The sequence below is a fragment of the Colletes latitarsis genome, chromosome 4 (assembly GCF_051014445.1).
Source record: "Colletes latitarsis isolate SP2378_abdomen chromosome 4, iyColLati1, whole genome shotgun sequence".
Classification (NCBI taxonomy): domain Eukaryota; kingdom Metazoa; phylum Arthropoda; class Insecta; order Hymenoptera; family Colletidae; genus Colletes; species Colletes latitarsis.
This window is the reverse complement of record NC_135137.1, coordinates 36,546,988-36,570,290: the sequence shown is the minus strand read 5'-3', so window position 1 is coordinate 36,570,290 and position 23,303 is coordinate 36,546,988. Positions and strand designations below refer to the sequence as shown.

Below are 23,303 nucleotides of genomic sequence, written 5' to 3'. Positions count from 1 at the left end.
GCGGAGCATTGCAAAATCGGTCCTTGAATGTTGCTAGGGATGTCTACTTGGTTCCTCAATAGCAAAAATATGGGTGTTACTATTAAAAAGTTGAGAATTCATCGATTGTGCAGACAGTGACACAGTCGTAAATGTTCCGACTTTCTATATTTGTTAATAACTATTTAATAACGCATGCCATGGCTCGAAAAGTTATCCTTGAATCTTGCCAAGGGTCCACACTATATTCTTAAACTCTAAAAGTTCTCATTTTAATCCCAGAAAAGGAGTTATTAGCGAATAATCAAGGTAGTGTATATTAGGAGTAGGAGGAGTGGGGGAACCTGTACTCCGCATACCTCTTTACATATTCTGTGATCCTGGCACGAAATTTTTAGTTCGAATCCTGTTACTAGATGGCGATACTATACGTTGTCGCCAATTCGTGGGGGGTAAGGGGACTGTCCTCCATATACTTCCTATAGCATTCTCTGATCCTAGCACGAATTTTTTAGTTCGAAACCCGATAAGAGATGGCGATACTATACGTTGTCACCAATTCGTGGGGGGTAAGGGGAGCGTACTCCATATATCTCCCATAGCATAAAAGTGCAATAATCGCTTATAACAAATAAATTATATGAAAAAATGTGTTGAAAAATGATGTAAGCATTTAATTAAGTATTAATTGGATTCAAATAATATATGTAACAATTGTGAGGGACTATAAAGCTTTAGAATAGATAAAAATTAGGAAATTAATGGGAAAGGTAGTTGGGAATGTAAATAAAAAGCATGGGAAATATGTAGTATGGTTTCGACTCTTTATTAATATAAATATTACACAGATTTCTCAATCTATTAAATAATAACATGCCCCGAAATCTTGATAACACGTTTTATAAATAAATTAAATTGACGTGTAATATTTTGCACAGCATTATTCTAAGACATTTGTAGTATACTTTTGTAATATGATTAGATAATTGTCTAGTGCATAATGTTTTGTTTATTTGCTTCAGAATAATTAAAAAACAACAAGAGTATAGTGAAAGCTGAAGATTGGCAATCCTGGCTCTGGCTACACATCACGTCGTGACGTCGACGTATATTGTTGCTCTTGTCTATCTCACAGTTTTATTGACAGCTCATTTTACACGGTTTGTACTTATGTAGTTTGATATAATTAATATATACATAATTTAAATGTTTGAACAGATGTTGTTGAACTACAACAAATTATAATTAATGATTAGTGAAACATTACACGCAACATGTTTCGCTTTTGAGTTAAAATTATCGAAAGTTTGTTTATAATATTTGTTCTCGTGTATCGAAATGTATCGCACAATTGTTTAAACATATTGTAGAGTCACATTAACACAAATAAAAAATATAACATGAACATTTTAAAGTAATCGACGTTAACAGATGAATTGTTAACTGTAATTTAATCTGTATTATAATTTACTAATGCTGATAATTACAATCTTTTCTGTTGCAGAAGTGTCTTGATCAACCGTCAAAATTGAGAATAAAATGCGCCGAGCTCATTCAAGTAGGTTAACCAGTAATATTGCTTTTGCTTTGACAGAGTATAATTCTTATAACTTATGTTTATTGATTTTCATAAAAGATTATGCCTATGAGCCTGTACCAACGACATCGAGTCACAATGGCATGGAGGATGAGAATGAAAGAATGACAGATCATTTAAAGGATAAAATTCATGCTCTAAAGTCATTGTCAATCGACATTGGAAATGAAGTACAATATCAAGAAAAAATGCTTCGTGGAATGGTAAATATAAATCTGCTTTTCATACATGTTTAATTAATTAGTACACAAACATAGAGAATAAACTTTTTCTCTTGCAGGATGAAGATTTTGAGAGAACAAGCGGTTCATTGACAGGATCTGTTGCACGTGTCTTACGTTTGTCCAAAGGAAGTCATTCTTACTACATTCTCTATTTATTTCTGTTCTCTATAGCTGTCTTTTTTGTATTATGGATAGCAATGAAATTTTTCTAACTAAAAAGTTTTTAAATTGTTAAGAAATTTGGAGGGTGGATTCATTCCTAAATTATTTCACTATAGAGATACATAGAATAATCTTTGATTGTGATAGGCAATATTCATGTATAAAGATCAGTTATACTTTAAACTAATTTATGATAAGCTGTACAGTTAACATTTTCGCTGAGTTTTATACATAAATTATATCTAAATGTATATAAATTACTTCATATAACTGTAAAAATTATTTATGAACATATATATCATGTGCAAAGAAGTACATTCGTACAAATATTTATATATAAATATATTTTGATTAATATAAATAAAGATAATTCCAAATATTCGCTACTATCATCGTAATATTTAACAGTAGTACAAATCAAAATTTAATCAACGTAACGACGATTATCTTTGATCATTATTCTTTAATGGTGTCGCGTCTGAACCATTGAAAATATCTTTTCTACGCGTTTAAACAAATTTAAGTTTTTTATTATCTGCCCTACACTGGAAAATATTCTACAATTCTATTATTCTTTAAATAAATCGTCAGAAATATACTTTCAAATGGTTAAAGTTCGTAACTCGACAATGCAAGAATAATCGTTAATTTAGTCGACAATGATCGCAAGTGAATTGAATCTTTAATCATCGTGAATGATCTATTTCAATAATCAACTACATGTTTGATCGCATCGCATAATCGATTAATTAATTGAGATGAATTAAATGGTTTATCTTTATTGATGCCCAATTTTCTTTCAAATTGGCGGCGCTGAAATGCATTTTCCCATAACCTAATAACGTCAAGTTCACGTGTAAAGTATTAGCGCACGGTACACAAAAGTAATTTTGATTATTGATCACAGTAAAGAATGTTTTAAAATGAAGATCAAAAATTTGAGAGTAAATCCATTTAGTCAAGTACATGAAGAAAGTAGTGAAGCAGGTCCAAGTACATCGGAAGACAAAAAATCGCAGGTTATTTTGCCATCTGATAGCAACTTTAATCACATAAAATGCAAAGCAGTGCGGTATAAAAAATGTCAAAGGTTATTGAAAGAGAAAATAAAAGCCAAGAAGGAAGCCAAGAAAAAGAGAATTCAAGAAGGTGCTCCAAAACAAGTGCCACACACTATTGAAAGTTTGAGAGAGAAAGATGAAACTACCGTCACTGGTGATCTTGACGATGAAGAAAATCAAGAACTCAAAGTTGACTTCGAGCACGATGAATTTGCTGCTTATTATAGACACGATTACGAACCTAAAGTCTTGATTACTTATTCTGACAATCCAACAAGGAAATCAAGGATTTTTGGTGTTGAATTAACAAGGATAATACCAAATTCTATTTCATTGTACAGAAATCGCTCTGGAGTCAAGAAAATGGTGAAAAGTGCCATTGCTAGAAATTTCACTGACATTATTGTTATTAACGAAGATCAGTGTAAACCTAGTATCCTTTTGATATATTTATAAAGTTCAAATAACTCAGATTCAATCAAGGGGTTGCATCTTAGTTTTCTTATCAAATTTCTTAGATGGTATGTTAATTGTTCATTTACCTGATGGACCAACAGCATATTTTAAACTTAGCAATGTTAAAATAACGCCAGAATTAAAACGTAGCCACAAAGAAATTACAAAACATAGACCAGAAGTTATTTTGAACAATTTTACTACTCGTTTGGGTTACACAATTGGTAGAATGTTAGGGGCATTGTTTCACTATGAACCTGAATTTAAAGGAAGAAGAGCAGTGACGTTTCATAATCAGAGAGATTATATATTTTTCAGGCATCATAGGTAAAACTTTAAATTTATCTAACATAACAGTAAAATGAAAATGTAATAACATAAATAACAATACAGGTACCAATTTGATCTTAAAAAAGGAAAAGCTACACTAAGAGAGTTGGGACCTAGATTTACTCTAAAACTGAAATATTTGCAACATGGAACATTTGACACCAAATATGGAGAATATGAATGGCTTATTCAAGGACGAAGACACGAGATGGAAACTAGTAGAAGAAAATTCTTCTTATAAACTTTATTTACTATAGACATTTGTATGAAGACGCGGTTTATCATTCTAAGTAAACAATAAAGTTTCTATAAGAAATATAAAAATTTCTTTTTATTAAACTCTTGTGAAATATTAACTTATAACAAAAATATCAAAGTCAGTCTAGAATATAAATTACCAATATCCATAAGCTCCTTGTTCAATTGTTTGTACACTTTATATGTTTAATAGCTTTAGGCTTAAATTGTTCGTAAGGTACGTCCGTCCGTTTTAGGACATAAACTGCAGCTTGGAGACCACCTATATTTACTCCTAACATTTTTGTTATTCGGTACAAATCTCCAGCTGTTTGTAAAGCCTGCAAAAAGAAAACGTTCATAGCCTGCAAAAGTAAATAGGTTCATTCATTGCATACCATATTACAGCTACGTCTGTCGTAAGTAAGTAAAACACTTCGACCCGTCGAAAGTTTTAAAATTCGGCCCAATTCTATTAAAAATTGTTTATATAGAATTCTATTGTCTATAATTCGTCCACTTCTTTTCCCAAATGGCTGTAAGAGTTATTTTCGTAATTAAATATAATAAAAACGATACTGTTGAAGGTACGGAAATATAAAATTTAATTACCATGTCAGTAACAACAATATCGACATACGAATCTTTAAATGGTAAATGTGATACATTCCAATGTGTCAAATCAATTTTACATCCAGTGGTAGATTCATCAATATTCGACTTTGCCCTAACTACAGCTTTTGGATGATTGTCACCACCAATAATATATGATTGAGAATAAACTAAAGCTGCCTAAAATATTCGATATTAACATTGTCTATCACTGGAGTATATTTGTAGACATAGAAATAAATTATATCAGAATTTCTAATACCTCTATTGGAATAGAACCACCACCACACATTGGGTCAATTATTATATCTCCTGGATTAGGTTGAGCTAATCGTAATAAATTATAACACACAGTTGCCCTAAGAGTAGTTGGTCCAAAGCGCGTGATATTTCGGCGATGCTTGGATTCGTGTGTAACACGTAAATATGTTACCAATTCGTCTATTAAGAATATAATATAAATTAAATTGCTGTAACAAAACAAACATTGCTGTAATTGTATTTCACTTACTATTAATTAATTTACAAACTATTTCTAAATAATAGGTAGACAAATCTACAAGCCAGAGATATTTGTCTTGTAATTCTCCTCCAATAGCTCTGGCAACATCAGCTGATTCAAATGTATGTTTGCCAGTCCTCTCACACGTTACTCTATATCTTAGAACTTCATCATCTTTAGCCTCAGATGGATCTTGACCTCTTTTTTTGCCCTTACACACTGTTGGTAGCGTAAGTACGTTTGAAAGTTTACGATCCTTTTCTACTGCTTTATATTCTTCTGTGGTTGGATATATTTTTCCTTGGAAACCAGTGACACGTTTCCAAGTATTCAGAGCTTTTTCTAATTTCATATCATTGTGCACAGCATCTTTGAATAGCTGTAAATCAACTTCTTTACTAGTCTCAATGAATTCAAATTTTCTAACATCGGCAACAATAAATATATTATCTATTGATCTCATCTCTTGTACCTAAAATTACAAATCAAGTAAGACAATACGGTAAACCGATTTTTCATCTAGTTTACATATTGTTACATTCTTTCATTCGAATATTGCAATATCGATAGTTCTAAAATTATTACATAAAAAACAATGAAAAGCATAGTAATACTTGTTCAAATTGAGTCCAGTATATATTAAAAAAGATTTTTCCGCGTTCTTTAACGATCCTAACATTTTTATTTAATTTTTCTTTGCATTCGTCTACTGCTTGCCACTCGAAACCTGAAATTGAAGTACTGTAGAGGTTACTCTAAGCAAACCACGTGCTCTGGCTTTTAATTAATAAGCTAGCTCACGAATACCTGTATCCACAGTTGTTGCTACCATAAAAACGTTATCATTAGTTGATGATTCGACAAACAGTTTTTGTAAATCCGATTCGGTGTCTATACTCATTTTGAAACTGTATAATATACAAATAATATTATTTTAAGCTTTACGAACACGAGACTTAATATCAAACAACTTCCACGTGCCTGAATGGCACAATCGATCGTGCTTAATAAGTAAATATACAACGGTTTAATAAATATCGAGTTTCTTAATTATCGGATTTTCATTTTATTCGTATTATTTCCACGGTCCGTATTTTCAATTTAACGCAAAAATTAAATATAAAACGAAACGGCGTTGTTACAATTTATTAGCACACTAATAAATATCAGAATGCGGAAATATGCATGCCGATTTAATTCCCGAGTGAAAGGCAGTAAAAATTGCATGATCGCCAAGTCGGTTTTTGTGCAAAATAAAGAACACTTTCTTCATGTTCATTGTCTCCTGGTATAAAATGTCAATTTTGTTGAATAGTTTACAATGTATCTAACATTTGAGCAATGTAACAACAAACAATTGTCAAATGCATTGTGCAAAACGAAGTAAGGTGGCTGTACGTGTACGACAAACAATATTTTCGACGATAATAAATGTGCAACGAATTTGATCATAAAATGCAACTGTGTGTGCCATCGTATCGTGGTGTTATGTCGCTGTTGATTGGAATTCGCTGGGAAAATATACGCTGATAAAAAAGTACTCGAGCTTACTAATGTAATTATTTACTTGTTATTGCAGTTAAAATCTGCGAAAAAACACAATTGTAATATAAAATAAATTGAACATTTATGGAAATAAAATATCTCTACCTACAATCAATTACACGTCATAACATTTTAATTGTTTGTTGCACCAGAATATATTCGCACAAATGACGGTTAATAAATTAAATAAATGCATCTATAAAAGAGTAATTCCACGGATCGCGATACGTTTTATCTGTTTGTTCAAATTGAATACAAAACAATTAACCGAGCTTTAAACAACGGTTAAAAAAATGTAGACAACGTGTTCCACATTTGAAGATATCTCGACGCAATTGCTTTTATCAATATTTATCTCCTATTTGACTTCGAAGCATCGATAGCAGGGCGATTCCTTATCGACGAGAGGGATTTAAATATTCGGTTTTATCGGGCTTACTTACATTCGAAAATGGTTTAATATAAATGAAACGATAGATTTAACGCGGAAAACAATATTGAATAATTAAGCAACCGACAGTTAAGCGGTGTCCTTCGAAAATAGTAATGGATATCGTAGTATCTACTTTGAAAACTCGATTTCTGAACACCCATGAATATTTACAGAAGCATGAGTACTCGATCAGAGTTATCCTTGATTTAATTCATGGTATGAACGTTCTCTGGAAATCGGTTTTTGCATTTCCCGAGCGACTCTGTTAACGCAACATGCAGCTCGTAAAGTTAATCGTTCCGATGGAAACGACAACGTAACCTCAAAATGTGATGTGTATTTGTTTTAAGGTTTTAGACAAATTTGTTTATGACCGATGAATGTCGACGAGATTATGAAAATAAATACCAGAACAAATTTTAGTTTTCAATGATACTATTTATTCGATCAATTATTACGAGAATATTTTAAAACCCACCACAGCAGAACCCAGTTGTCGTAATTCATATGATTCACCTAGGTTAAAATGCATTTTTTATTACGTTTATTATACAGTCGATCGTATCACCATTGCACGTCCGATAAACCGAATATCACGTCTCATTGTGAGCTATCCGTGACTCCATAATCCCAAACGTTCGTTCGGACGTGTCCCCTAATACGATTATGAAGTTTCAGCGAAAAAACAGCACGACACTCTTCATATCGTCGATTGAGTTTTCCACGCGAAATAACACTTTTCCGAAGATTAAACGTTGATCGAATTTTCAATTTTTATTCGGACGGTGTCTGCCAGGCAATTTTTCCAACGTTAAATTTGACTCGCTTGTTATACAGAATTTTGGAGGGAAATGATTTTCACGAAAAGATCGTGGGTAGATTATTTATTATTTTCTAGTTAGTATAAAACCAGGGTTTCTTAAATATGGATAGAGGCACGGAGTCAGTTACCTTTTAAAGATTTCCATATCCATTTAGAGATACACAGTGGCTAGCGGTTAATTTCGGCCATCTTTATTCCTGAAGAAAAATCGCTACCTGGATTTGTACGGCACTGCCACCTGTTAATAATGCAGCTAATTAATATTCAGATTTTTAAGCATGGTAAATTAATACTTAGAATTTATAGAAATTATTATCAATCTCGTTAAATAGAGAAATAATTTGATGTAAAAAAAAATCAACAAATATATAACATTCACATCCCATACCATTCCTTGCTTAGGTGACAGAAATTATCCCCGTTTACTGTCTTAATTTATTACGAAACGAAGCCTCGTACGAAAAAATATCATTCTACAATTTCGATTTATTTTTCAAGATATAAGAGCAGTGTGGATCCTATACATCCGGTCTGCGCGAGAAGGCTCGTCTATCTGGGACGCACGCAGATAAATATGTAATTTCCTGTTATTCATAGAAAATCGTCTGATATCTTAGATTAAACCGATCATTAGGTGGTTGCTGGCCACGGGGGGGTTGTTCTGTCGTGGAAGGTGGAAAACTCGCGGTGGCGTCTGCATCCCGCCTCGGGTCATTTCAGGTCGAAAGTTCGCCGGAACATGCGTCTCTATACATAGAAACGATTCACCCCCTCTCGATCTTCCACCCTTTCTCTCTTTCTCGCGCATCCTGTCCCGTGGACTGACAGCTGAAGCCAGGAGTGACTGAAATATTCATCGGCACAAGGCGAACCGAGGCGCGACCGAACGTCGATCTGTCATCCCGCTTTGACTGTATAAATATGGACTGCTATGAGAGCTCCTGCGCGGGAACTGCGGATTTATAACCGTGGAAAAAATGTTTTCAACATCTCCGATCGGCGCGAGCCGGTGCAATTTATTGAAAGCCTTTAACGGAATCCGTGAAATACGAGAAAGTCTCCGCGGATCCCGTTCGAGACGGGATAAACCAGACTTTAGGAAATTGTCTTCCATTCCTTTAATTGGGTTTTTTTTTTACTGGCATACTTTTCTCTCTGATTTTAGTATGCTACGGTGTGGAAATCAGGGTCCAATTTGGGCAGACTGAAGACTAGACTGAGTGAACTGTTATTGATGGGGATAGTGGTAGTAATTGATCCATAGATCCATGCTATTTCTAGTTTGCTAATTACTATTTTTATAACATTGTTCACTCGCAGTAAAGGACTAAATTAAGATATAATATTTTTCGTAGATTTGCAGAAAGTGCTATAAACACTTTAGCCAGAGTCTGTCATGATACGAGTTCGTTTCAAGATACGCCAGTCAGAGTATTATCGAGGGATTACATTTCCAAGAATTCCTAGGGATGGCAGGTTATCAAGAGCTTCGAGAAACGTTAAAGAAAGCGTGCATTTGCAAGGAGAGAAATATTGCATTGTTTGGCTTAAGTAAAATTTCTATTCTCTGTTCTTTGGATATTACCTCGTCCATTTTAGTAAATAATTCTACAATATGACAACACAGATTCTATATCAAGAATCTGTTTTTGAATTCTGTTGAACAGAATATAATCGAAATATTGTTTTTTGTTTCTCCCTATCTATTTAATCAACGTTCGTTCGTGATTGCTTACGGAAATAAATCGGTAAGTAGACGTTTGCTGCTACAAGATTCTCAACTATAGATAATGTACGTTTATAATAGCTAGAGGGTCAAGCGGACTGTTCTATATGCGACTTCGATGGTTGTTTGTCGTCCACGCACGACAAACGGGGTGGCAGGAGGGTGGTCGGCTAACTAGACGGCGAATTAAGCCGGCACTCCGAAATGCTTTTAAAATTTAAATAATGCATCGTTGCCCGACCCGCCTCGCGCCACCGGAATTTCTCATCGTCTCTCCTCGTCCGCGCTTCCACCTGTCGACCCTCGTTGCCACGACTTTTTGGCAGTTTTTGAGAAACGCCGGCCGTCGGTACCTGTTACCATCGACGCCGGCCAAACGTCACGACGCTCGTCGTCTAGAGGCGCAGGTCCGACGATGAGGAGGAAACTTCTCGCCGTGTTCCGCCGCTCGATGCCACTCATAAAATATCGCACTCGTCCCGGCAGATATAAAAACCGGATTTCCAGCCGGGCCATTTCCGGTAATTAACGTTGAATCTTTTATGAACTATCGTTCTCTGTTTCTTCGCGCGTCGATCGCGCCAGTTTCGTCGGCGTGAAGCCTGATAAACGGTATAGATGGCACGAATGGTAATTATTAATGGTCTATAAAAATACCTGCTGGCACCGGGAAAACCAACGGGGGCACGGTTCTATGGATATCAAATATGCAGGATACTTGGACGATGAAGATGCTGGAGGTCATGGATGATCTAGGCAGTTGGAAGTAACAGTGTCAAGGGAATGACGAAGATAAAATAAAATTCTTTGTAGATTATGATTAGAGGATTGTGTAGGCGTTGGACTATGAAAATGTTGCAGAGCGTGGTAGAGATGTTGAACAGACGGTGGATATAAAAATGACGAAGCTGGGAATAATAGACAGGTGGATAGAGTGACACGGTACCATTTGTCTTGAGTGAAATGTGTATGGAGACGTTGAGAGAAAATGGCAAAAGTGATGGTTCTATAAAAGTACTACTGGAAAATTGGCGGAGGAACAGGTATTAAATATGCAACTGCAATTGCGAGGATGGTAAAAATAGAACTTTGTATAGAGCTGTACGTTGGTATTGAAAATAGATTATGATCAATGGTTTTGACAAGACAGAAGCCCTTAAAATTCGCTGTATTATCTAGTTATATGAAGCTGTTTCTGAGTGTTAAATTTTCTAGTTCCATAGTCTTTTATTTCTGACAAATGTTCGTTCGTCAAACTCCACAGTAGTGCTCTAGGTTTAATCCAGTAGAGAAACAAAGGTTGTACAGATACTGAAAAAGTAATATAGCCCTATTCTGAATTTTTTACACCACTTCTACTCAATAAATTTGCATTCACAATCACTTTGAAATGCCCTATAAATCTTTTAGACTGCTTCGATAGCCTTTGATCCAGGTTTGAACTCACGAACTAAACGCGAACGAATAATAGCGATTGCAACAGACATTTTCTAGAGAGCTTTCGGGATATCCAATAGTTTTATAATAATTTACAGCTATTTTTACACATCTTAGAAAAACTGTACATCGATCGAAATAAAAATTAAATGGAATTAAATCAAGCTGTCAGAGTTTGTATAGCAAACCATGTTTCTCATCCTACTGAAACTATTTTAAATTGTATCGTAGCTAAAACGGGACGTTATGCAATTCCGATATCATTGATCATTCAAGATTGCATCTGTAGAAAAATGTGGCCATGCATGTTCATTCTTTTTATTAAACATACTATTATTTGTAAAAGTGCGTTGTTTTGTCCACAAAATTGTCCGATAAAAATTTTTTATTATATCGCACAGACTGAAGGAAAGATTGATAAAATCGTATTCTTTGTTTTTATCATCCGCGTACAAAGCGGATAGCAATATAAGATACGCAATATCTCGTAAAGTATAACGTTTTTAGTGATCATGCCTTAATGCTTTTATATGGGGAATGATTAAAAGAATCGATGTTCCCAGTTTCGAGAATCATCCTGTTATTAAAACATAATTTCGCAATACTCTTAAGAAGCAATTTAAACATTTACGGTTTCCTGTTTTGAAACGTTCTTCAGAATCTACATCTATTATTTTCCAAATCTATAATTGGAAAAGGAACAGAGGAGTATTAATAGGCCCCTGGAGCATAAAACACGAATATACTAAACACTGTAAAAGATCTTGGTACCCCACAATCAACGGGAAACCTTCAGAAGGTTTCAAAACAGGAAACCGGAAACCTTCGGATTGCTTTCTAAGACCACCGCGAAACGATGTATCATCGAAATTGTTGACTTTGTCGGAGTATATTATCCAAAATTCGAAATTTCCAATTACCAATGGCACGGGTTTCGTAGTGTTTGCAGATAGAAATGTACTTGTGTCAACGAAAGAGAACCAGATGGTATCGAGCAAATATTTCGTGTTTCATTACATGTAATGGGAAGTCCAGATTTCCGAGACAGTAGTTCCCAAGGAGGAATTATTAGAATTAATTAACAATTTACCACCTATATGAAAGCCACTATTAACAAGTAGTCGAGCTTCGTTATTGCGCGAGCGTTGTAAACGAAAAAAAAAAGAAGAGATACAGTATGCTCCACAATTATCAGTAATTCCATAGCAATTTTATGCTTGAAATAAATGAGGCTGTAAATGTTGAACGCAAATCGGCGTACGAGATAAATGATTGTTTATTATCAGAAATACGGCTATCGATGGGGGTACAATTAAATGTAAGTATCGGTCGATCGATCGTTCGAGCAACAATTAGTCCTCCGCGATTGCAGGGAAGTCAAGTACGCAATTATAATTTCAAAGGAATAATTTAATTCGACTGAAGACGTCAGGAGGGACCGGTCGAGTATCGCCGATAAAATTCAATAAACTGCAGTATCGTGAAAGGTGGCCCGTCCTTCTGTGGTTGGTTTTATTTAAACGCAGCTCTGCGGCGGAACCATCTATCGCGAGCAATTTGTTTTCAACTTAAATACTTGTGGGATCTCCCGTTGGAAATCTTTCCGCGTTTTAATCTGTGCAGGCATTCAATGTGGCTTTTCAAAACGAGACTTTACAATCCAAATGCAACTGGAGAACGCTGCTACTCCAGTTAGCATCCTCTCATAATAGCAATAGTAGTAAAAATAGTAGGAGTACAGTAATTAAAACGTTAGTTTCAGTAACGATAATAATAGTAGTGGTATTCACTACTTTACAATGTTATATTAAAATACTTGCAGCAGTAATAGCGAAACGTCGTCGTACAATAATATAATTCCTATTGTAAATCACATTCCTAGCCATAACAATTTTATCGTACACGTTTTAATGGCTCACTGCTACTTTTGCCCCTCGATAATTCACAACTGTCCGACGCGAAGAATATAATCTGAGATGGTCTACAGTAACAGGTGCTTTCAGCAGGCACAGTTGAGGCTCTGCCCTTTCGTGATTATGATTATTGCCCGAAAGCCAGTATCTCAATCAAGGCTTTCTGAGCAACAATCAAAAACATAAAGAGCGTTTCCAACGGATTTCCTGGAGGCGAGGTATCCACCGAGCGCTGAAACAGAGAAAGCCACGATTACTTTTTTTTTAAAATTAACATTCCATTAACGGGCGCCACGAGGGTTGAGCAACGATTTATCGTGACGCTGGAAAATATTTAAAATTACATCGGGATCCGGCGTCGACGTTGTAACGAAAGCAATTTTATTTTAATGGGAATTCCTATACGGAAGGCAGAGAAAAGAATCGCGGAGGCCTGAAACGAAGGAAATCGAAACTTCCTTGCGCGCTCGTCAATCTTCTTGGGAACATGATTGAGATGAATCGTCGAGGCTATCGGATCATAATTTTATTATATCGCGTATATCGAACATATGTTGTGGAAACGACCTACAGCGAGAGTTCTCCCGCGTTTCACACGAAAGCGAAACACTAGACAATGTTAAAACAATTTAAATTCCTTCGGTATCGTTTGACTCGTGGTACTAATTTTAATCGAGACGATTTTATATTAATACCCACAACCTAATATAACGTTTACTGACTATCCAATGAAAAGAGATAGCACAGAACCGAGGAGGTCTCTTCCTTGCCGATGGGGGGTTGCTACTTTAAATCAAACCGACGCGAATTTGAAGCCCGGCGCGCGAAAGCTTGAACTTAACAGAAACCATTCAAGATGAATTGTAAAGTTTACTTTAGTAAAGAGACAATCTTATGTTAGTCACAAAATCTATGGAATATTTTTAAACCTATGTTCTTCGGATTTTCTGTGAAAAACGAAAGACTGGTGTCACCACTGCCACCCACACGAAGTTACGATCTACCACTACCAGTGTCTACGGATCGCCTATCTACAGCATCGTCGTGCAATCTCTCCTCGAACTACACAAAACGTTACGATCTACGGGAACGATAAATAGAGAGAACAAAGGAAACCAACTGAACTCCCTGATCGCTGCGAAATAAACCAAACGCGCTGCTTGGTAACCGCACGTCACGAATGCTACGAGTCGGATGAGAAGGTTTACCAAGGTCCAGCCGAGCAAGGAGCGCCTCGTGACTGAGTGAACCGGAAGCGGAAGCGTAGGACCACGACCGCCAACGGCCCGGAGTCGAATGACGTAACCTCGAAGTCTACGGAAGGGTTGCAGGTGCGAAAGGGGTAGGGGTTGCACGCTGACGAACCGTGGTGGGGGTTCGTTTCGATTCTGCGCGTTGGGAATCGCGGAGCAGGGGTGGCGAGGGACGAGGTGTAACGGGTGGGAGAGTGGGGGGAGGCGGTTGTTCGAAATCGCGACGACCCATCCGATGCTCGACGTCCATTAGATATTCTCGATCTTTGTAATTTGACAATTAGCCGACGGCAGAGGTGGAGCACCGTCAGTCAAACCGTTGATGCAGCGATGGGGTCGATGCACCGGGTGGATGATTTATTTTATTAATTAGGCGACAGCGTCACTTCCGCGGATACCTGCCAGGCAGAACCAGACTGAATTCCGGCATCCTTGCGGCACTCGGATACGTTAGGAGCATTGATTCCATTATCCTGTGTGCTCGCTTCCGTCAAGCTTTCATATTCACCGTCGTCGTGAAACGTTACCTTTTTTTTTAAGGGGTTTTATTATTCTTGGATATGCTCGTCGGGACGGACGGGAAATTGAGTTAATTATGCGGCACTTCCAAGGAAAATTTCGGACCATTTACCGAATCTATCGTCTCCTTGAACGTTTGGTCGAGCTAGTCAAAGAGTTTACAACTATCATAAAGATATTAATAAACAATGGGAATAATGTGATAATATATTTACTACGTTAATACCTTAGAATTCCAATCTGTATGGACCCGATGGGGGATAAGCAATTCATATAATTGAATAGGTTCATAATAGGAGTCTACTGATTATCCTCGTTACTTCTAACTTTTCATTCAAATGGCTGGAGTTTACGTTCCAATAAGTGGGTTTGATCGTATTTAGCTAGCTCTTCGAATTATAGTAATATTTCAATCTTTATGAACTTGGGAACTACTTGCGAGGGCAGTAGTAATCCGATAAAGCTTGTCGAGTAAATCCTTTGTTTGGTTAAAGATTAAACGTAACAATTAAAAATATTTGTTGCACGAGTTATTAATACAGTATATGTAGTAAAAGCAGTATTTGATTCTCTCATTCTACAAGATTATTCTCCGATCGTATTATCTTCGAAAGCACACTACGATCGGAGATACCGTCTGACACAGGGTTGCAAATTGAATTATAACAGCCATCGCTCCCGATTATCGGAAGAGAAAATATACCTTCTACCGATAGCTTTAATAGGAATGCAAGTAACACCTGGGCTGCATAACTCATTTTTGTAATTTGGCTGACTAGAAGCGAAGGTATGTTTGCATTATGCAGGATCTTCCAAGCTCGCGTCGTCGATGAGATTAAGCCCGTTACGAGGAACCGCGGCATCAAAATTTTAGGCAGAATCGAGTTAATTTGGCGAAGGGTTAAGTCACTTTCTGGAATAGCTGAAATACCTTCTGAAATCTCAGAAAGCGCTTGGTGACATCATTACCGAAACACACAAAATACATTGATGACATTAGTCGGGTTAGTAAATGTATATTTTAAGATATTTACCAAATACAAATAGGAATTTAAGTGAATGACTATTTTCAATCGCTTGAATAATTGTGTCGCTAAATGTCACGCGACGATTGGAGAATTGACCATCGACAATCACCTTGACACGAACACATCTTATACATGAATCATACAATCGTCCAAAGATAGTTCACAAGGATTTAAAAATACAAGGTGTTTTGGAAAGATAGCTTCGATTGATTGAGACTCGTATTGCTCACCCAAATAAGTAAAAAAGTCTTCAGAAACATATAGAGATACGAGGAATCATGGTGATGGAATTCGTCACACTATCAGAATTTTTATAAAGCATAGCACGATTAGTTCTATTAACGATATATCTTCTTAGGAAAATAAACATTACCAAGAATGCGGACGATCGAGCAGATTACGCATTTTCTTTAAAACCAGGAGATAAGATTCGCCTCGAAATGGGAAGAAATTACACAGAACACCTGTTATGGATGTAACACTGAATACCTTTCATATTTCAATCAGTATTAGTTTTAGAAGATACAGCGAAATCTCGATAGCTGCGCGAACAACTGGGGTAAATATTTTTGCAAATATCAAGATTCGTGCAATCGTCGAAGTGCAATCGATCAAACAAGAAGCTTCACTAAAGAGCAATGTTTGTTTCGTCCTGGATCTGCCAGTAAACTCATCAATGAGGCTTAGGTATCGAGCAGATCAGGCTTCGGACATGACGCTATTAATCATTCGAACAGTCTCCAATTATTTCGTAGTTTATTAAGCACATAATTAGTTCGAACATATTGCACAAACGATTAATATTGTCGAGTCAAAGATAGGATCTGCTAGATATAGCCCAACCAGCAGATCATCCTGTGGTACTAGCGATCGAGCGACTATACCTGCTATTGATATACCGGGTATATCGATTGTATAGGGTATACCACCCTTGTTAAATCTCAGCCAAGTATTAACGGTAACCCTTTACAATAAATATCGTTCCTAACAGAGCAATGGGTCTACTTATAGTCGAAAACGTCCAAATTACCACCGATGAATGGAAACCACGAGAAGAGGCGGTGAGTACTAATTAATCCTGATGGTTCTGGTAGAATATTTATCCATTAGCCTAATTCCAATCCACTCTCGATGGAAGAATACTCATCACTTTCTCATGGTTTCTAACAAACAGCTTGAAAAAGTGAATCCTCAATGTCCATTGACCGTACTAGGAAAAATGTTTATCGTAAAATTTTACCCTTAACTCTGGTCTGAGACCTCACAGCGGTCGCATACTCCACACAACAATGGCAGGTATAGCCATCTGGACGTTAGTACTGCACGATTGAGTCGGCGTGAGTCGACATAGCGTTCATTTTTTTTTTAATTCAAAAGGTTAAGGTAAATATCGTAAAGAATACGTTCCGTTTAGAGAAAAAGCGACGACCTTGAAACGTCCCTGGCCCTTCCATCCAGAATAAAAAAAAATATTGCCACATAATGCTTCCCTCCCCCATGAAATTAAAACAGCTTTTGCCGCGTACGTTCTTTTCTGCCCGTAAAAATAAACGAGTTATCCAGATGACTTGTCTCAAATGCCCCGTCTTGTAAATCGGGTCGATAAACTATGGACCGCGGGTTATATCTGGCTTACCATGTATTATTCTACAATTTGCGAGGTAGGAATAATTATTAATTCAATTCCGTGGCAAGATTCGCGAGAATATTGTACCGAAAATCGTAATTCGGAGATCGAACGAAATATAGCTCGATCCCTCGATTGCATATTTCAATGAAAAGTGTAATATGTAATATGTGTCCTATTTATGGATTGTGGGACCCGTTTAAATGAAAGGTTTGCTGGCCCCTGCTAGATGATTACAGTCGGGGACAGCGGAGATAACGTCACGTTTATCCCCGTACGAACGGGAACATGTAAATCCCAGCGGCAGCCATGACACGTCGTCGTTACAGTATTGTTCTAGGAAAAAGAAGAGGAAGAACGCTGGAAGAGAAGTGCATTGCCCCGCGATTCATGGCCGCCGGTCGGTCCAGGATCGTTCCGAGGGAATCGGCTCAGGGCTGTGCACGGTTAGAGGATCGATTCCGACGCAAGGTCATCCGACGAGGAGCATGAGTAATCCAACCAGCCTGGTCAACGACATGTTATGCAACTCGGCTGTAATAATCCCTTTGGTGTCGATTCTCCGGCGTCTCTTCCTTTCTCTTCGCGTGGTGCGGCTGGATATCCTGTGTTGCGTGAATCTTCTCCTCGGAGGATCGTTTTGTCGGTCGGAATACGAATTATTTCAAAGAATGTACGCTACCGGCCCAAAAAAAAAGTTCGAGACCACCTTACTCTTTAATATGTAAGGTTTTCCAACGAGAACGATGGAACTTCGAATCGAAACAAGATGGAGACTGGTACTCGTTTATTTTAAATACAATGTAAACCATAGGAACAGAAAATTAAAGATTCCACCGTTTTGGTATCGCGACCAGGTTCCTTAGTTACACAGGAAATGGATTATCGGTCGTATCGCGGTTGAAAGAGACTTAGAAATAATGCTCCGCTCCCCGTGGATTGTCCGTTCTACTTTTTAGAGACACGTAATCCGATGTGTGTCGTGCTTTTAGCCGTGTCCCCGCGGTGGAGAACCGGGGGTTTTTTTCTTTGCCCTCGAAATTCCCGAATCCCGCCCGTCGACTACGTACGCTGAGAATCGAGCACGTGCTGTTCCTACTCGTGGAGGAAAGAGTCCTCGAGAGGTGAATGAGAGAACAAAAAAAAATGAAGAGGTAACGAGAAAAAGAGGGACAGATACGCGTGCGAGAGAAAGAGGGTAATATTCACGAGCCCGCTCCAGGCAAATCTGCACCATCGAGAGCATCGTCGACGATTGGGAGAGGCCTGATAGAATTGGGATCCTTGAACAAATACCTCGAGTTTCGAACGAATTCACTATCAAACCGTGCCTAATAGAATCGAAAATTCTCCCCCCTGCGCTCCTTGCGCGCCCGTTTCACCTCCCAAATCGTATTGCTACGGGCAATCTTGATTTTCAATTCCTTCGAAGATATAACTGTGTACTCTTCCAAGAAAAAGAGTGCTTTATTTGCGCAAACCCTTGTATTATTACATTAGCCATGGTTGTATTAATGAAAAACAAGTTTTAAAGAAATCGACAGGCAGAAATTTTTAGACGAAATTAAAAAATTTCAAATCACACTAAAAAAATTATATTTAGTTACAGGGGTCAATTACAAGCATTTTTGGTGAATAGACATACCCTCAAAATCCTACACATTTTCTAGAAAAAAATTCGAGTAGGTGGTGAAATTTTTCGACGAAATTGAAAAGTTTCAAATCATTCTGGAAAAATTATTATCGGTTGCAGGGATCAGTTACAACCATTTTTGGTCAACAGACATACCTCCGAAATCCTACGCATTTTCGAGGAAAAAATTCTTTATCGAAATACGTGTGGCCAGAAATGGTTCCCTGAAAGTTTGAAAAATCATAACTTCTGAACGGATTGGAGGATTTTAATGTTTCAAAATGCAAACGACGCGCATTTTGTTGAAGAATATTTATAAATTCCAAGAATGTTGGAAAAGTTGTTCCTTAACCCCGTAAAGTGAGAAGACCCCCATAAAAATGATCCAGTTTCTCGTTGTTATCACTTTATCCGGTATATTTGATTGTCCTGCATTGCCCTAGTTCCGAGTATGTCGGATAATTGGAATTTCACTGTAATTTGTTTCGTATTCTTTCGACGAAGGGACGAAAGTATTGAAAGAATCGTTTCGTAGGCATGTCAAAAGGTCAGCACCCATAATCAGTGTCAAAATATCTTGCTTCATCAATTCCTACGGTACCAAAACGGCGTTGCGTGCGAGAAAACAGTCCGACCGCAGACGCGGATCAAAAACACCCATGAAGTCCGTCGGCAGTGATTTCGCTGTCAGGCTATTCCTTTTTCATCGAGTTAGCGCGCGTACGATTGTGAATAGACGGCTGACAGTGACAGATTTGTTCTCCTCTCTAAGCGGCTTAGAGATCGAGTTCCTGGTTCCCTACAGTTCCATCATTATCGAATGCCCTTAATTGCTGACAGTCGCGTTGCTACGACGGCGATGCTAGGATTGGTATACACGGCGACGCAGAAAGAGGCACGAGTTCGAAGCAAGACCATCGAGAGAAAGGAAGAGACCATAGGTGGCTTTGAACTTGGAATCGCTGTTGAGAAGCAAATCATGTTCGCTGGAGAGTCCTCAAACGTGTACCGCGTGCTTTGGAATCTACAGGGTAGTTCCATTTACAACGCGAAAGCATTCGAACGCTTGCGTTTGCAAAATCACGAAGGCAACTTTATTTTTCAGCCTCGAGACGAGTGGTCTTTGAATACCACCGATCTGAAAAGCGTGGAACACCCTGTATACAATGTTTCTATCTCTTGACTAATAGTCTACGGCAATTTTTCGATCCCAGACACAATGGAGTCCTCTCAACTCTTTGCAGCACAGTTTAGAACAGGTGTTGGTACACTAGAGCCCGCGGGCTGCATCTGGCTCGCAATTTATTATTGTCGATCATTCATATATTGTAATTCATTCATCCACATGGACAAATTATAACAGCAGCTCTGGAACACCTTGAATACCACGAGTTCTCAAAGCATTCACTTGATTCTTTAACTACCTTCCAATAAGAGCGAACTTTCGATTGTCGTGGCCGCCATATTTGTTATTCGCTGGCTCGAGTCACGCGCCATTCGTATTCAGTAGCGCTTCATAAGTCACTGTGGAGAGACGGACACATACCGAACGCGTTGAAATTATTAAAATTTGAAGCCACTGACCATCGTGGGCTTCTCGACTGATGAAACGAAACATCGAAACGAGTAAGCGTCCCCTCAAAACAGGTGTCTCGACATACGTTTCTCTAGGCAAACACTCCGTCCACCCTCGTAATGCTGAAAGCCTAGGCGCGGAACATCGAAAGCCAGCGTGAAGTCCGGGCAACCGTAAAGTGGCCAATTTTAAAACTTAATTAAACTTCTCCCGGGCATCAACGATCTTATTTCCACGGGAAGAAATGTCGCGTCATTATCCGTGAGCAGGGAAAACCCCGGGAGCGAGATAATGCGCGTGCAGAGAGGGGAGCAAAAAATGAACGAGGGGTCCGTTGAGGCCCCGTGAGCCCGGGGACCGTGGAACATTAGAGCGCTATTACGAGGAACCGCGAGAAAGGCGCTACAAGACTTGCACAGAGGGTGATGCGGCAGAAAACAAGCGGGGACGGGTTCTATTATCCAGTCCAGAAAAGAAAAAGGAAAAAAAGGGAGATCCTCGGTGGGCACGGATGCCTCTAGGAAAGGCCTGAATCCTGAATCGGATTCGTGGAGATCCGCGGTACGCGGCGCGGCAAGAAATCGAACTGTTCGATCGTGAGAGTGGAACGGCGGAAACGGGCGCAAACAATCAGGCCCCGATCTCGCCTGGGCAAAGAAAAATCCTGGCCAATGTCACGGTGCCCCCCGTTGCGAGCACGCCGAGACGAAACGCGAAATTATTGCTCCTTAAAGGGGGAATCGCGGTTCGTAACGCTGAAAATTACGAAAGTTTCGAGAATTCCTTTTAACTCCGACTTTTCCTTCGGGTTTCTGCTCGGGCGAATCGAGCATATGGCAACGATTTTGCTTACACGCTTTCCCTTCAATTATATTTTAACCTTTTTACTATGTACGGAGAGTCGAGTGGAAAGTAACGATCGAGGACGAAATCATCTGCAAGAGTTCGTTTGTCATGTACAGAATGTCTCGTGTGACTCGAGGAAAGCTTGGATGAGTATACAGTAATTAAGAAACAAATATAAAATGAGAATCCCATCACTGAGCCTAGGTATGGAAGTTAACGATCTCGATCTTGATCGCGAATAGGGCAACGTCGAAGCGTTGAGCAGGGGTGTAAACCTGGAAGTTCAGGCTGATATCGATTTCACGGAGTAACCTGGATTCGTCGCGTAGCCAGGACTCCGGCCTGTTTAACTTCCCTTTTGTTTCGCAACAAATCAAAAGTAATGGGAGGGAAGATGAGAACGCAACTATGACTCGTAGAGAACATCGGCGCTACACATAACAAAATAACAAATTCTTTGTCTCTCTCCTTCTTGTCAGAGAGTATAACGAAGCAAGGATTCTCGACGAGGACCATATGGATCCTAGAGGCCCACTCTGTGTCTCTTGGGGACCACGAATGGGAACTCAACGAAGAATAGAAAGTCACAACTTTGAGTCTGGTTCACGATGAACGTTACCAAAATAGGTCTATACAGGTTTTACACTCTAAATTAACCCATCGGTAGATCGTATTCATCTTAATATCTGCTTAGAAACCTATTTTTGAAGGACAATATATAGTTTAAGCTCCGAATCAATTGTATATAAAGCTTCGATTGTCGCTTATGATCAAAGATGTTAATACGATCGAGTGACAGTGATGAATAGAAGTCACTGAATTAAAATATTGCGAAAACCTGGAAATCTGCTAGCTAAGGGTACGTTGTCTTTTCGTTTCTTCCTTTCTTTTGTAATAATGTTAGTGAAGAGGGTCGTTCGTTAATTGGAATAAAAATTCATCGTCTTTTCGTTTGACCAGGTACTGGGCTCGTTTCTTGAGAAATTCGCGCCTGGCTGGCCACACGTTTTCTTACCTTGTCGTGATGGCACAATTACTGGTTGCGTCGTTCGTTACCAATAAGCGATAAAGGAGAAAAATAACTGAGGCGTTCGCGGCTCCGCAACGAAAACATCTGCGCCCGTTTCTTTTTCCGCGCGATTGACTCGCCCATTTTTCACCAACCATCCTAAACAGTTTTCTTCTTACATTTTAATTACAGCTGATTTTGCACGCATTACATATGGCCTTCGTGTATTAAATTATTCTCAAATAGCGTTTATTACTCTATATTTAAATATCTGTTTGCAATTTTGGCAAATTTGTGCGCGATCGTGCAGGCTTATGAAAAATTTGCAAAGTACCACGTTTGCAATGCCTTTGCAAAAGGTTTCTCATCCCAGGGTTAACGGGTTTTAAGAAAATGCTTTGATGCGCGTTTCGGGTGCCATTGTAAAACCAGACGAAGCTGTGAAGCATTGGGCGAGAGGAATCGCGGAGAATGAGTTTTTGGTATAGCAACGAGAGTAACAAAGTGAGGAACTAGAAAACGTACGTATATTTTCAGAGAATCGATCGTACTACAAAACACAATAAATATCTAAGCGAGAGAGTTCATTTTCATTACAAATGACAAGAATTCGCGGCGTCTGCGTTCGCATGGACGTTCATTTTTATTCCCGTGCATCCCATTAGCTAATTAAAAACTTTATTTATGATTCCGATACACCCTGTAAATTTCCCCGACGCATACCTCTCTCCATTTTATTCCCGTCAATTGCAAATCATACACGCGAGCGTACAGC

At 38.3% G+C, this 23,303-nt stretch overlaps 3 protein-coding genes across 4 annotated transcripts; 2 read left to right on the top strand and 1 right to left on the bottom strand.

Moving 5' to 3' along the window:
* Positions 1–1,001: 1,001 nt before the first annotated feature.
* Positions 1,002–2,277, top strand: Bet1 (blocked early in transport 1). Its single transcript, XM_076764401.1, has 4 exons — positions 1,002–1,139; positions 1,484–1,537; positions 1,616–1,779; positions 1,857–2,277. Exons 2-4 carry the CDS (start codon positions 1,519–1,521, stop codon positions 2,010–2,012), a joined length of 339 nt encoding a protein of 112 aa, XP_076620516.1. The 5' UTR covers positions 1,002–1,139; positions 1,484–1,518; the 3' UTR covers positions 2,013–2,277.
* Positions 2,278–2,778: 501 nt separating this feature from the next.
* On the top strand, positions 2,779–4,133 carry LOC143340804 (putative ribosome production factor 1). Its single transcript, XM_076763111.1, has 3 exons — positions 2,779–3,456; positions 3,542–3,806; positions 3,873–4,133. Exons 1-3 carry the CDS (start codon positions 2,886–2,888, stop codon positions 4,048–4,050), a joined length of 1,014 nt encoding a protein of 337 aa, XP_076619226.1. The 5' UTR covers positions 2,779–2,885; the 3' UTR covers positions 4,051–4,133.
* On the bottom strand, positions 4,093–8,145 carry LOC143340803 (tRNA (guanine(6)-N(2))-methyltransferase THUMP3). 2 transcript variants are annotated; one of them, XM_076763109.1, is made up of 8 exons: positions 8,090–8,145; positions 5,968–6,068; positions 5,775–5,887; positions 5,170–5,632; positions 4,921–5,099; positions 4,659–4,838; positions 4,445–4,582; positions 4,093–4,387 (listed from the first exon to the last, which is right to left on the bottom strand). In XM_076763109.1, the coding sequence occupies exons 1-8, from the start codon at positions 8,110–8,112 to the stop codon at positions 4,229–4,231; spliced, it is 1,356 nt and encodes a 451-aa protein (XP_076619224.1). In that variant the 5' UTR covers positions 8,113–8,145; the 3' UTR covers positions 4,093–4,228. The 2 variants fall into 2 exon arrangements, with proteins under 2 accessions (XP_076619224.1, XP_076619225.1); XM_076763110.1 differs by lacking the exons at positions 5,775–5,887; positions 5,968–6,068 and having other exon boundaries at positions 8,090–8,121.
* Positions 8,146–23,303: the final 15,158 nt, after the last annotated feature.

Bases quoted from the DNA above. Each gene is read 5' to 3' on its own strand.
- Bet1 (XM_076764401.1), top strand. The intron at 1,780-1,856 runs GTAAATATAAAT...TTTCTCTTGCAG, and splicing joins AAAAAATGCTTCGTGGAATG to GATGAAGATTTTGAGAGAAC.
- LOC143340804 (XM_076763111.1), top strand. From the start codon at position 2,886: ATGAAGATCAAAAATTTGAGAGTAAATCCATTTAGTCAAGTACATGAA. The intron at 3,457-3,541 runs GTATCCTTTTGA...CAAATTTCTTAG, and splicing joins CGAAGATCAGTGTAAACCTA to ATGGTATGTTAATTGTTCAT. The intron at 3,807-3,872 runs GTAAAACTTTAA...ATAACAATACAG, and splicing joins ATATTTTTCAGGCATCATAG to GTACCAATTTGATCTTAAAA.
- LOC143340803 (XM_076763109.1), bottom strand. From the start codon at position 8,112: ATGGATATGGAAATCTTTAAAAG. The intron at 4,583-4,658 runs GTAATTAAATTT...TAACTCTTACAG, and splicing joins ATATTGTTGTTACTGACATG to CCATTTGGGAAAAGAAGTGG. The intron at 4,388-4,444 runs GTATGCAATGAA...TTCTTTTTGCAG, and splicing joins ACAGACGTAGCTGTAATATG to GCTTTACAAACAGCTGGAGA.